Source organism: Zootoca vivipara, chromosome 1 (assembly GCF_963506605.1).
Source record: "Zootoca vivipara chromosome 1, rZooViv1.1, whole genome shotgun sequence".
Classification (NCBI taxonomy): domain Eukaryota; kingdom Metazoa; phylum Chordata; class Lepidosauria; order Squamata; family Lacertidae; genus Zootoca; species Zootoca vivipara.
Window position 1 is genome coordinate 44555981 of NC_083276.1, and position 13843 is coordinate 44569823.

The following is a 13843-nucleotide window of genomic DNA, read 5'->3' on the forward strand; positions in this document are numbered from 1 at the left end:
TAAAGTTGTCTTTATTCTCCAGTTGTTTACAATATTTTGGAAAGCGCTGCAGATATTACTAGATATTATAGTACCATATGGGGACCCAGGTGGCGCTGTGGGTTAAACCACTGAGCCTAGGGGTTGCTGATCAGAAGGTCGGCAGTTCGAATCCCTGTGACGGGGTGAGCTCCTGTTGCTTGGTCCCAGCTCCTGCCAACCTAGCAGTTCGAAAGCACGTCAAAATGCAAGTAGATAAATAGGAACCGCTACAGCGGGAAGGTAAATGGCGTTTCCATGTGCTGCTCTGGTTTGCCAGAAGCGGCTTTGTCATGCTGGCCACATGACCTGGAAGCTGTACGCCGGCTCCCTCGGCCAATAATGTGAGATGAGCGTGCAACCCCAGAGTCGGTCACGACTGGACCTAATGGTCAGGGGTCCCTTTATCTTTACCTTTATAGTGCCATATAAATGTAAGATTGTATTGTTAAGTCATCTGGAAACTCTTATTCTGGGAGAAGATACAGGTTTCAAACCCTCAGTGAGTTAAGGACTTCTCTTGCATGCGAAGACAGGCTCCAGTGGATTCAGCAGATGACACCAATAGTGAGTCCAGTGGTCAAGATGGCAGTAACTGCATATTATGTATGGGGAAATGAGGGGCAGATGGGGCTTGTTAAGCTGGGAAGGTAGCTCATCTAGGAGAAGGAAAATGCTTAAGGCACTGTGATTCTTCAGAAGTTTGACATCACCCCCGAAGTACACACCATTGATTCCCGAGACAGACGGATGCCAACAACAAAGGCTATACACACTTATATATATATATATTATATAATATATTGAGTAAATTAAACAACAGTGGGTTGCATCTATTGTTAGTTCTACTCAGGGTAAGCCAATAGATATGCAGTGGCAAAGGAAGGGGGTGCGGTGGGTGCGGGTCACCCTGGGTGTCATCACTGAGGGGGAATGACAAAAATATGAGGGGTTTTTTTTAAAGGGCTCACGAAACTTTTTAGTTCAGTCAAGAAACGTAATGAAACGTGTCTGGCACTGGGCACCACACCGTGGGGGCGGGCACTTACCACAGGGCCAGCAGTGTGCCCGAGCCACGCGTCTCTCCTGGGAGTGATGTGGTGGGCTTGGGCGCCTGCAGGCTCCACGTTGCTTGCAGTCTGCCCATCGCCTCTTCCTCAGCCGCCCTATAGCTGAGGGGGAGGCAGCAGAGAGGCTCCACGCAGCTCGTCCCACCCCCAGCTGCAGGACGTGCGCTCCGCAGCGGACACCCGAGCGGCTAGCTACGCCGTTGTGGATATGCCCAACTTAGTGAGTTTACTTACTGAACTTAATTGAATACAACCCTATATGTGTGTACATATACAGGTGATTCCCCATTTATGCAGGGGTTATGTTACAAATGGTAATGTTACAAATCCAACATTTAAATACGTAATAAATACATACCTTATAAAAGAAAAATATCCGGGCAGTGTATTTTTAAACTCAATGAACTACAGGCAACAGACTAAGATCAAGACAAATTATTTATGTGTACATGTCAGATGAATGGCTGTCTGATCTCTCTCTGTTGTTACTATTATTGTTGTTGTTATAATTACCATTATTTGCATTTATGAGACAGTGTCTCAAGTGACTTGCTTATGCTTTATAGTTGTAAAACAATTTTTTGCATGACTCGCATACATTTTAATGTTTTTTTAATTAACACAATACTTCAATGCCGTACATTTATAATATCAAAATAATTAAATATGTGACATCACAAGGAGTAACATTAATCATAAGCAAATGCACAACAAAACTCTAGACATGAATCTGGTAATTATAATACTAATATAAGGAAGTCGTTGATCTATTCCTACTCAAAAAAGAAATCAAAGGAAAGAAAACAAAGACTTCACATTTCCAAATTTGAGTAATATTCTCATAATAAAACAGACATACATATTTTTCCATAATTTCACTTCCCCAAATATACATTGTAAAACCATAGGTCTTAATTGGTTTTAAACAATCTCTTACTATAATCAACAAATCTCTCACATTTTGCTAAAACTTTATCTTGTCTCTGTCCTCTTTTTTTTTAATAAAAAGTCAGTTTGGCCATAATTGCTAAAGCCCGTGATTTTCTGACTCATTCTTTGATTTTTGTTATGGTTGGCAATCTCCAATACTTTGGGTAAAGAATTCTGCCTGTTGTAATAATATAGGAAACTAATTAGCTGTAATTCCTGCATAGTAGAGCTTTTGACTAGATGACCGTTGGATCCCTTCCAACTCTACAATTCTGTGATGCTATGATTCTAATTATTTGTCTTCTGACTTCACTGATAGTTTAATGTAATATAAAAAACAACACAGGATGGAGTGGGACAAAATTTAAAATACATCAGAAAAATGAAAACATTATTGACTAAAGGGGTTCATGAAGCAATAACATTAATGGACAAATCCATTAGGTAGAAAAAAGTGGTGTTTAAGACAAGGAGTGTACAGTCCCACTGCAATCCTCATTTGCATTACTTTATGCTAGTCTCATTTTTTTATGCTTCATACCAGGGAGAGAGTAATACCACACCACATCCAAGAAAATTATGGCCAAGTATGGTTTTCGTTTTAAAATTAGAAGGTCAGGCTATGTGTGACTCTAGTCTTTTTCTATCCATATGTTTTAAAGACCTCCTGGCTTTGTCTTCAAGTAGTAACACTGGCTGTGTTTGCTAAAGATAGACTTATTCCAAAAATTTCAATATACTGTAACAGAAAGTAGTCATATTCTGGATATTTGATTTCAAAATGGCAGATTATTATTATTTTTTGCTGGTTTTGAAGAACAAGTTTATTTGTTTACCTTTCAATTCATTATGGTTTGCTGCCTTTGATCTTTTAAGAGCTGGCCAGGGTTTACAGCTTCATATTTACACCCTCAACCAATTCATATACCTGCATGTTTTTAACGTTAGAGTTCTTCATCCCAAACACATTTTATTACAAACACCTTTGGCTGTTCCACTCTGAATCACTCCAATCTTACCTTGTCATCAGTTTAAATAATAATTTAGTCCAGCTAGATCCATACAACAGGTTTCATGTCTTTCCTTCCTTCTCAGGCCCTTTGGCACATTTACCCACAACTTTGGTTGTCGATGTGCAGCTATTTGAGTGATCATCTCAAGTGGAATTGCAGAAACTCCAAAATCTTCCCCCAAGAATGTTCTTGGGCATGAGCATGAGCTCTCCTCTCTCCGCCACCCAGAACAGGCACCCCTAAAACACGGTCTAAGGCTACCAGACAAACTGGGGTGAATACTGGATTAATTTGATGGCCTGCTCCAGAGTAACTCAAGAGTGTAAAGTTGTCCTTCCCGTGTTGGCACAGGCACCCAGTGGCTATCTCAGCATATAAAGAACTCTTCCAAATCCGGTCTTCTTCTCCTACTACAAAAAGGAAGTGCCCTTCTGCTTTTTCTATGGGGATGCGACTACGTGAATTAGCTGGGTCCATTGGGTCATCCAAGGCTTCGTAAATGTCGAAAACACCATTCTCTGAAATACTGACTCTGCTCATATTAAAGCAAAGCCCAGGCAAAGTAAGTTTGCCATAATGGAGGGCAGTGGCTGTGATGGAGCTGCAACCAGAAATGCAGACGGCAGCCACTACTTCTGGCAAGAAAGTCATCATTGAAGATGCCAATTCTGCTCCTTTGCCAGTCCCAATAACACCAATTCCTGGCCCTTTAACCTTCAGAAATGAAACAGCACGAGTGGGAATTGTAGAGGGGAAGAGAAGAAAGAACACATGTTAGAAGTCTGTGTTGTGGAGCATCCCTATAGAAAAACATGTCAAATTATTAACTTAGTCTGAGAAAACAACATACATCAAACCTAAAAGCTGATACCAAAATTTCGATTCAAATAGTCTAACCCATTAAAAATTGCTATTTTATTAGCATGGAAAACTAGGTTTACAATATATTCACAATAAAACTATTTGTTAATTTCTTAAGAGCATAATCTATTCTGTCTCATACACACAGTTTTTAAAATCCCTCCTCCAAAGCATATCCCAATAGAACCAGTCTTCTTCCAGAAAGGCAGATGATTTGATCTGACCTGATCCCGTGATTTCTTCAGCTAGCAAGTACAAGATCTAAAAAAACCCATTGGTATTTCCTCAAGGGATGAGGTGCCGGTTTTCTCAAAACTGTCATCCATACAGACTCTTTCAACTGCAGGAGAGCAAGGAGCTGTATCATGTATAAGTAAACAATCCTTGCCATACTCACCTTTGGATGGCGCAGCAGAAACCTAGCTGCCTCTTGAAAGTATTCAAGGTGGAAATCCTCCATGATTTTGGGAAGATCCTCAAAATTAAAATATGGCAGGGAAAGAGCAGCAAAGCCATGAGTAGCCAGAAGGCTGGATCGGTATTCAATTAACCCACCTTCATCACCAAACATATCTATCACTCCTGGAAAGGGGCCATTTCCTAATGAAAGCAGAGAGCAATGTTGTTGGGGCACAGAGCGTTGAAAGAAATGTTCATAAAATGCTAACAAGAATAACACTATTAAAACTACATCATCATCAAAATACAACAAAACACTGATGCCACATTTTCAGGAAAGAAGAGAAAATGTTTTGAATGACTTGCAGTGCAATTCTAGACATGTATACTCAGAAGTAAGCCCCATAAAAATTGGTGGGACAGTGTGATGCAAATTTTCCACTCTCTGACCTCTGTGTTAAAATAACCATATCTCTTTAATAACAGTACAGTGGACGCTCGGGTTGCGAACGTAATCCGTGCAGGAGGCACGTTCGCAACCTGCAGCGCTGCGCATGCGCGGCTTGCGCTTTTGCGCATGTGCGAGCACCAAAACCTGGAAGTAACCTGTTCGGGTACTTCTGGGTTCGTGCGGTGCGCAACCTGAAAAGACGCAACCTGAAGCATCTGTAACCCGAGGTATGACTGTATTATATTTTCATCCTATGATAGTATTATTTTATGTTGTATTTCTTTGCTTATTCAGTGGCCTCCCGTCTGTATTTAAAAAGTACAAATACCAACCACTAGGTTAGTGGATAGTTAAGAATCTGTATTCTGTATTACAGTACTCATTTTAGCAAAATTGTGACATTATACTGCAGTCATACCTAAGTTCCAGTATTGTTCAAGCCTGTATATATTGGACTCTTCTCTTTTCTTCATATTTTATTTTCAATTTTCAATAATTTAACAATTTAACATCCAAATTACTTACTTATTCATCCCTTCTAGACTTTCCCTTACCCCACCCCTGATTTCCAATTTCTCCCCTTTATTACCTTACATATCTTTAGTTTTCCATTCAGTTACAAGTCCATTGTAATTCACATTACTATACTTCATAGATGCTATGTCAATCCTGCTAATGTTTTTAAGTCTTTACAGTGGACCTTAAGATACTGTATTCTATAAATTTAGTCCAGTCTTATATAAACTTTTTTTCCATCTAGGTCCCAGATTTCCACAGTCATCTTTTGCCATTTCAGCATTGTCTATCCTCTTAGTTATCCATTCCTCATTCGTTGGTACTTCCTCTTCTTTCCATTTCTGGGCAAGTAGCATCCTTGCGGCTGTAGTTGCATACATAAATAGTCTTTTAACATTTCTTGGTGTGTCTTCACCTGTTATTCCTAATAAAAAGGCCTCTGGGGACTCTTCTCAACATGTGAGTATCATAAGAATCACATATGTGGATGCAATTTGGGAGTAGCTACAAGGCATTGTGCAGAGACGCAACCCTCTGCTTTTCCCCTTTTGCTTCCTTCAGCATTTAAGAAAACAGCAGCACAGCTAAGCAAACTATCTATCATTTCGTCCCCTTCTTGGTTAGATGGTCCACCCTAATCAAGCCAAAGAAGGGTTTAGCATTTGACAACTTTAAAAAAAGAGAGAGAACAATAAACTGTGGAAAGTAGAGTGGATACAATTTTAAACAATCTGCTACAGATAGCTATACTGCTGAGTTGGCTCCCAGAGAGTTCTGATGTTTTCATATGATCAAGCATTCTTCCCACCCCTCCTTCCTTTTCTTTGGCTAGGTTTTTCACAATGCATATCAAATATGGAAGGTGTTTTGTGCAATGCAGGTGTATTTCTTTCTAATTTGCAGTGCATGTCTATTCTAGCACACATGTTTTTCACATTTCTTCAGCATCTCCAACACAAGTAGATGGCTCAGATCCTCATGTGTTGCACTAATTGGAAAGGAATACTTGCAGTCTGCTTTGGGGACCAACGAAACACAAACACAGGGGGGAGAAAGTAACAGTGATGCAACTAGGTAATTTCAGATGCTGGACTTGATGGTCTTATGGGTGGGGAGCTCTTTAGGCGGTAATTACTTCACTTCAGAATGTGGCAAGCAACCCCTGATGTATCTGGGTGCCCTACACTTCTGCACCTCACAGGGCCTCTGCGGAGTAATGGCATACTTTACACCATAATTGTTTATACCTTCTTAATAAAGTTCCCTTCATTCTTTGAGAGCCATCATTCTCATCTAGCGACCTCAATTGCTGTTGCCAACATAGTGACCCCCAAAGATTTCTAACACAGGATATTACACAATTGAATTTTGCTTTTTGAACATGTTTTTTGGTAGGAATGCTAAGTACCTCACACAAAGAATCATGCATTTTCCTCTAAATGGTCACGACAGCTCTGTTGCTCCCCTGAAAGGCAGTGCTGTGGTCCTCAAGCTGTAGAAAGGATATTAAGGCTGTCGTCCTATTGACACTTACCTGAGTAAATTCTATTGAACACACTGAAGCTTACATGCATAGGATCAGGTTGTTAGGGGAAATTTCAGGCATACGATAGAATTAAGAACTCCTTTTGTACACCAGTAGTTCATTAAAACATCACATCTGGGCTTGATCATTCAGCTCTGGCAGCTACTTATACCACTGAGTTCAAGGTTCAATCTTCAGCATCTTCAGGGATCTCAGGCAGCTGTGCTGGGAAAGACATCTGCTTGAGACTTTGGAGAACAGCCATTTCCATGGTGTCCTCCAGATGTTATGGACTACAATTCCCATCAGCTCCAACCACCATGGCTATGCTAGCTGGAGCTGCTAGGAGTTGTAGTCCAAAACATCTGGAAGGCCACAAGTTGGTGAATGCTGACACAGACAACTAGATGAGCCAATTATATGATGTGGTATAAGGCAGTCTTCTCCCTTCTCCTTGTGCCCAAGAAGGGGGCGACAGAGGACGAGATGGTTGGACAGTGTTCTCGAAGCTACGAACATGAGTTTGACCAAACTGCGGGAGGCAGTGGAAGACAGGAGTGCCTGGTGTGCTATGGTCCATGGGGTCACGAAGAGTTGGACACGACTAAACGACTAAACAACAACAACAACAAGGCAGTCTTATAGGTTCACATAATGTACCGTAAAATAAAAAAATTCCTTCAGTAGCACCTTAAAGACCAACTAAGTTTTATTTTGGTATGAGCTTTCGTGTGCATGTACTGTGTTAAATATAACTTGTTTAATTATTTTATATTTTATAAAATCCCCTGTAATTGAAGGGATAAATAAACAAAATGAATATAAGTTTTAAGTCAAAGGCTGCTAGCCCACTGAGTTGTGTCCAACTAACCTCAACTCAGAGTAGACATATTGAGATTAACCAAGTTATTCATTAATTTCAATGAGTCTACTCTATGAAGAAAACTTAGTTGGACATAACCCATTGTTGATAATAAATAAATGCAAATAGTAAGTATTCCCCACCAAGCCAGGTTTTTTAAATTATTGAACTAACATGCAGCCCTGTGAGGTGCCAAGTCAACCTGGTATCTTGGACATCACTGAGGCAGATGAATTAAAGAAGTCAAGCTCCTTCAACTCACTCAGTTACTCTTCCAGGTACATACAATGTAAACAAATATTAAATTATGCTATTATTATTATTATTATTATTATTATTATTATTATTATTATTACATAATGTAAAGTTCAGGGGGCATGGCTAGCTGGAAAGCTAAACCGCAAAATAATTCTGTGTCTCCATCACCCCAGTGCAAAATCTAAGCAGAGTGGATCCTACTAATATCTAAACACAAAATTTTGTACAGCCCCAGCAAGGTAATGATGTGAGGACTACAGGGACCAAAAAGCAAATCTGTGAGGTTAGATCAGGCATCCCCAAACTTCGGCCCTCCAGATGTTTTGGACTACAATTCCCATCATCCCTGACCACTGGTCCTGTTAGCTAGGGATCATGGGAGTTGTAGGCCAAAACATCTGGAGGGCCACAGTTTGGGGATGCCTGGGTTAGATCTTCAGGAAGAAATAGCAGGAACCCTGTCTGAGGCTTCAGAGGAGGCGTCAGACACTGGCATAAATGACCAAAGGCAATATGAGGGCCCCAAAAAGCGGGAAAGTATTTGCCACAGTGGGGGAGAACAGAGACTAAGATGAGTACATTCATAAAAGAAGATAGGCACCAATATTGGACTGGGGAGCAACCCTAGCTCTTTTTGAGCAGAAATTAGAGGTGCTATCTAACCAATATGAACCTGGAATGTAAGAACCATGAGTGAAGGTAAGCTGGATGTGGTAAAAAATGAGATGACAAGAATAAATATCGACATCCTGGGCATCAGTGAACTAAAATGGAAGGGAATGGGCGAATTCAGTTCGGGTGACTATCATATCTACTACTGTGGGCAAGAATCCTGTAGCAGAAATGGAGTGGCCCTCATAGTCAACAAAAGAGTGGCAAAAGCTGTAATGGGATGCAATCTCAAAAATGACAGAATGATCTCGATACGAATCCAAGGCAGACCTTTTAACATCACAGTAATCCAAGTTTATGCACCAACTACCGGTGCTGAAGAAAGTGAAATTGACCAATTCTATGAAGACCTACAACAACTTCTAGAAATGACACCAAAGAAGGATGTTCTTCTCATTACAGGGGATTGGAATGCTAAAGTAGGGAATCAAGAGATAAAAGGAACAACTGGCAAGTTTGGCCTTGGAGTTCAAAATGAAGCAGGGCAAAGGCTAATAGAGTTCTGTCAAGAGAACAAGCTGGTCATCACAAACACTCTCTTCCAACAACACAAGAGACGACTCTACACATGGATATCACCAAATGGGCAGCATCGAAATCAGATTGATTATATTCTCTGCAGCCAAAGATGGAGAAGCTCTATACAGTCAGCAAAAACAAGACCTGGAGCTGACTGTAACTCAGATCATCAGCTTCTTATAGCAAAATTCCAGCTTAAACTGAAGAAAGTAGGAAAAACCACTGGGCCTGTAAGATACAATCTGAATCAAATCCCTTATGAATACACAGTGGAAGTGAGGAACAGGTTTAAGGATTTAGATTTGGTGGACAGAGTGCCTGAAGAACTATGGATGGAGGCTCGTAACATTATACAGGAGGCAGCAACGAAAACCATCCCAAGGAAAAGGAAATGCAAGAAAGCAAAATGGCTATCCAACGAGGCCTTACAAATAGCGGAGGAGAGGAGGCAAGCAAAATGCAAGGGAGATAGGGAAAGATACAGGAAACTGAATGCAGATTTCCAAAAAACAGCAAGGAGAGACAAGAGGGTCTTCTTAAATGAGCAATGCAAAGAAATAGAGGAAAACAATAGAATGGGGAAAACCAGAGATCTGTTCAAGAAAATTGGAGATATGAAAGGAACATTTCGTACAAAGATTACCATAATCAAGGACAAAAGTGGTAAGGACCTAACAGAAGCAGAAGACATCAAGAAGAGGTGGCAAGAATACACAGAGGAATTATACCAGAAAGATATGGAGGTCTCGTACACCCCAGGTAGTGTGGTTGCTGACCTTGAGCCAGACATCTTGGAGAGTGAAGTCAAATGGGCCTTAGAAAGCATTGCTAATAACAAGGCCAGTGGAAGTGATGATATTCCAGCTGAACTATTTAAAATTTTAAAAGATGATGCTGTTAAGGTGCTACACCCAATATGCCAGCAAGTTTGGAAAACTCAGCAATGGCCAGAGGATTGGAGAAGATCAGTCTACATCCCAATTCCAAAGAAGGGCAGTGCCAAAGAATGCTCCAACTACCGCACAATTGCGCTCATTTCACACGCTAGCAAGGTTATGCTTAAAATTCTACAAGGCAGGCTTAGGCAGTATGTGGACCGAGAACTCCCAGAAGTGCAAGCTGGATTTCGAAAGGGCAGAGGAACCAGAGACCAAATAGCAAACATGCGCTGGATTATGGAGAAAGCTAGAGAGTTCCAGAAAAACGTCTACTTCTGCTTCATTGACTATGCCAAAGCCTTTGACTGTGTCGACCACAGCAAACTATGGCAAGTTCTTAAAGAAATGGGAGTGCCTGATCACCTCATCTGTCTCCTGAGAAATCTCTATGTGGGACAAGAAGCTACAGTTAGAACTGGATATGGAACAACTGATTGGTTCAAAATTGGGAAAGGAGTACGACAAGGTTGTATATTGTCTCCCTGCTTATTTAACTTATATGCAGAATTCATCATGCGAAAGGCTGGACTAGATGAATCCCAAGCCGGAATTAAGATTGCCGGAAGAAATATCAACAACCTCAGATATGCAGATGACACAACCTTGATGGCAGAAAGCGAGGAGGAATTAAAGAACCTTTTAATGAGGGTAAAAGAGGAGAGCGCAAAATATGGTCTGAAGCTCAACATCAAAAAAACCAAGATCATGGCCACTGGTCCCATCACCTCCTGGCAAATAGAAGGGGAAGAAATGGAGGCAGTGAGAGATTTTACTTTCTTGGGCTCCTTGATCACTGCAGATGGTGACAGCAGTCACGAAATTAAAAGACGCCTGCTTCTTGGGAGAAAAGCAATGACAAACCTAGACAGCATCTTAAAAAGCAGAGACATCACTTTGCCGACAAAGGTCCGTATAGTTAAAGCTATGGTTTTCCCAGTAGTGATGTATGGAAGTGAGAGCTGGACCATAAAGAAGGCTGATCGTCGAAGAATTGATGCTTTTGAATTATGGTGCTGGAGGAGACTCTTGAGAGTCCCATGGACTGCTAGAAGATCAAACCTATCCATTCTTAAGGAAATCAGCCCTGAGTGCTCCCTGGAAGGACAGATCGTGAAGCTGAGGCTCCAATACTTTGGCCACCTCATGAGAAGAGAAGAATCCTTGGAAAAGACCCTGATGTTGGGAAAGATTGAGGGCACTAGGAGAAGGGGACGACAGAGGACAAGATGGTTGGACAGTGTTCTCGAAGCTACGAACATGAGTTTGACCAAACTGCGGGAGGCAGTGCAAGACAGGAGTGCCTGGCGTGCTATGGTCCATGGGGTCACGAAGAGTCGGACACGACTAAACGACTAAACAACAACAACATCTAACCAATTGTCAGATATTTCTAAAACAGCAAACAACGTGCACAATCTTGCTGTAACCAATCAGTCTCAGATGCAGCTCTTACAAATGACAACTTAAGCTTTATCTATGAAACAGGAGGAATGGAGAGAATGAAAAAATTATTCTCCATTCTAACCACAATTAAAAGCCAACCTCTTTCTTCAAATCCTCCCTTAGCCCTACTATCTTTAGACATAGACTTGGGCTCTACCCTGCACCATGGAGAATTAGTAGGCTTCTTACTGACTGTAGCATGATTAGTGATAGCTCAACAACGGAAAAACCAGTCTGAAAGACCCCTGAACATATGGGAAAATAATATTTGGGATACAGCAATATCTGAGCATCTCACTAGGCACAGGAGAGCAAGTAAAGGCATAAGAAAAAGAGGCAGCTTCCAAGAAATGTGGACCTCTTTCTATGTTAATGACCAAAATCAATAACTTGTTATACCAACCACTCTATTGTCTCAGTGGAGAAGTTACATTAAGTAATATATTTGAACACTGAATGTGTAAACTTATGTCTAAAGTCAATGGATAGAACAAATACCATTAGAGGTAATGCTGAATAAGTGTTTAAAGGTTATTGTTTTTGCATTTGTTTAAAAACCAATGTATAGACTCATGCATCTTGTGAGTAAATCTCCCCATATGGCAAACATGTACAGTATTCATATTTGTGGACTGGTGGCTCCGGCTGAATTCAATGCAGACACACTAGTGTGTTTAAATCTTGCTTGTTAAGTATTTGTTTCTGAAATTGCTTGCTGGTAAATGAGTGATGACTACTCTTTAGGGAAAGTGTGCTAGTTGCAACCCTTATTGTTTTGGAATATTATCATCTGAATATTATCGTCTCTACTGAAGGCTTGTCCTTTTTGTGCCCTACCAAGCTGAACACAGCCCACCAACCTCTCAGGACGCAAGGCAGAAACGTGCTAAGAGGAAGGCACGCTTGGCAAATCCACACCATGATCAACTCCCACCTGGAAACCAATGTCCCCACTGTGGAAGGACGTGTGGATCCAGAATTGGCCTCCACAGTCACTTACAGACCCATTGTTAAAACCGTGTTTATGGAAGACAATCTTACTCAGCTACGAGTGATCGCCCAAAAAGAAGAAGAACCTTGCATAGCTGCCCACTAAGGAGTAAGGATCTGAGCATTACCCTGTTTTTGCTGCCTGTCTGGGACTGCAAAAGCAAGGTGACTGTCAAATGTGGAGTTAACTAGGTTCCCTCAGGACAAATAAGCAGTCTGAGCCCCGCCCCACTGCCAAGTCTACCCAACTCACCTGGGGGAAGGAACAAGCTCCCTCTCACCGCACCGTCCTTAACCCTAATCCTTCTCACTTCGGGAAGAATGAACTGCCTTTCCACGTTCGTTTTGGCAAGCACCTGTCCAGGGATAGCCCCGGGCTGGCTGTAGCCCTGGTGCACTGACATCTCCAGTTTCATGGGACCCTTCACTTTTCTGGGCTCCAGCCTTTGGTAGGGGTTCTCCATTGCAGCAGGCGAGAGGCTCCAAAACAGCCCCATGGGCTCCAAGCCCGTGTAGTCTCCTCCCTTGGAGGGGTCTTTGGACAGATCTACCTGCCCTCGCTCATCCGCCTGGTAATGGGCACAGGAATCAAAGAGGATGCCCTCCTCGTTCACCGCCAGCGCCCTTACGGTGACTTCCTGCAGAGGCGGGAGTCCCCAAACCGCAACCTTCGCGGGCTGATCTGCCAAGCCTGCAGCAGGGTCAACCGAGACTGTCACTACCCCTCTTCTGCCGCAGCTTTTGAGGGAGGTCCTCCCGAAGGGGCGGCTCACACCCCCTAATTGCTCCAGGCAGACGTCCCAAGCTTTGGCTGTGACCCGTCGCCACATGATGGGCTGTTGCTAATCCGATCCGTTTGCTATTGCCGTCTGCGCGCTGCTCGAACGAAGAGCGGTGCAGAGAGAAGGAGACACGATCTGCAACTTCTGCTCTGCCTGGAAGTCCACGTGGGAGCACAAAAGGCAGCATCAATCGATCCCGAACCGCACGCTTCATAATGAGCAGTTGTAAGTCGCGGTCGCGTCCGCCGCTGCCAAAGTACAGTTGATTCGCGATTAGCTGAACGCGCGAGAGAAGGCCTCCTACCCATAAGAGTCAACTGCTAGGGGCCGAGGGGTCTTCAGCCCCCCCCATAAAATATTTTAGGAGTCTGCCCTCCCCCAAAGTTGATAGGTATTGCCATTCAAACAGTGTGCATGCACCGTGTCATGTGATCGATTATGCAAGGCAGTGCTTACTTAACCTCCCCCCCCAGCAATATTTTTTCAAGTTGGCACCCCTGCTCCTACCACTTCCAATCACTAACAGGAAATGTGTTTCAAAGGAGCAGGGGAACCCGACAGGAAAGCAGCACCTCTCCTTCACTAAGATTTGTGCG

At 42.3% G+C, this 13843-nt stretch overlaps 1 protein-coding gene across 1 annotated transcript; it reads right to left on the reverse strand.

The window, feature by feature from the left end:
* Positions 1–1503: 1503 nt before the first annotated feature.
* Positions 1504–13295, reverse strand: LOC118083823 (acyl-coenzyme A thioesterase 1). The gene is made up of 3 exons (XM_035112745.2): positions 12719–13295; positions 4290–4492; positions 1504–3745 (listed from the first exon to the last, which is right to left on the reverse strand). Exons 1-3 carry the CDS (start codon positions 13293–13295, stop codon positions 3170–3172), a joined length of 1356 nt encoding a protein of 451 aa, XP_034968636.1. The 3' UTR covers positions 1504–3169.
* Positions 13296–13843: the final 548 nt, after the last annotated feature.

Coding starts and splice junctions, on each gene's coding strand:
- LOC118083823 (XM_035112745.2), bottom strand. CDS start 13,295: ATGTGGCGACGGGTCACAGCCAAAGCTTGGGACGTCTGCCTGGAGCAA. Junction 4,493..12,718: donor GAGCTTGTTCCTTCCCCCAG/GTGAGTTGGGTA, acceptor TGCTTTCATTAG/GAAATGGCCCCTTTCCAGGA. Junction 3,746..4,289: donor TTCTGCTGCGCCATCCAAAG/GTGAGTATGGCA, acceptor TCATTTCTGAAG/GTTAAAGGGCCAGGAATTGG.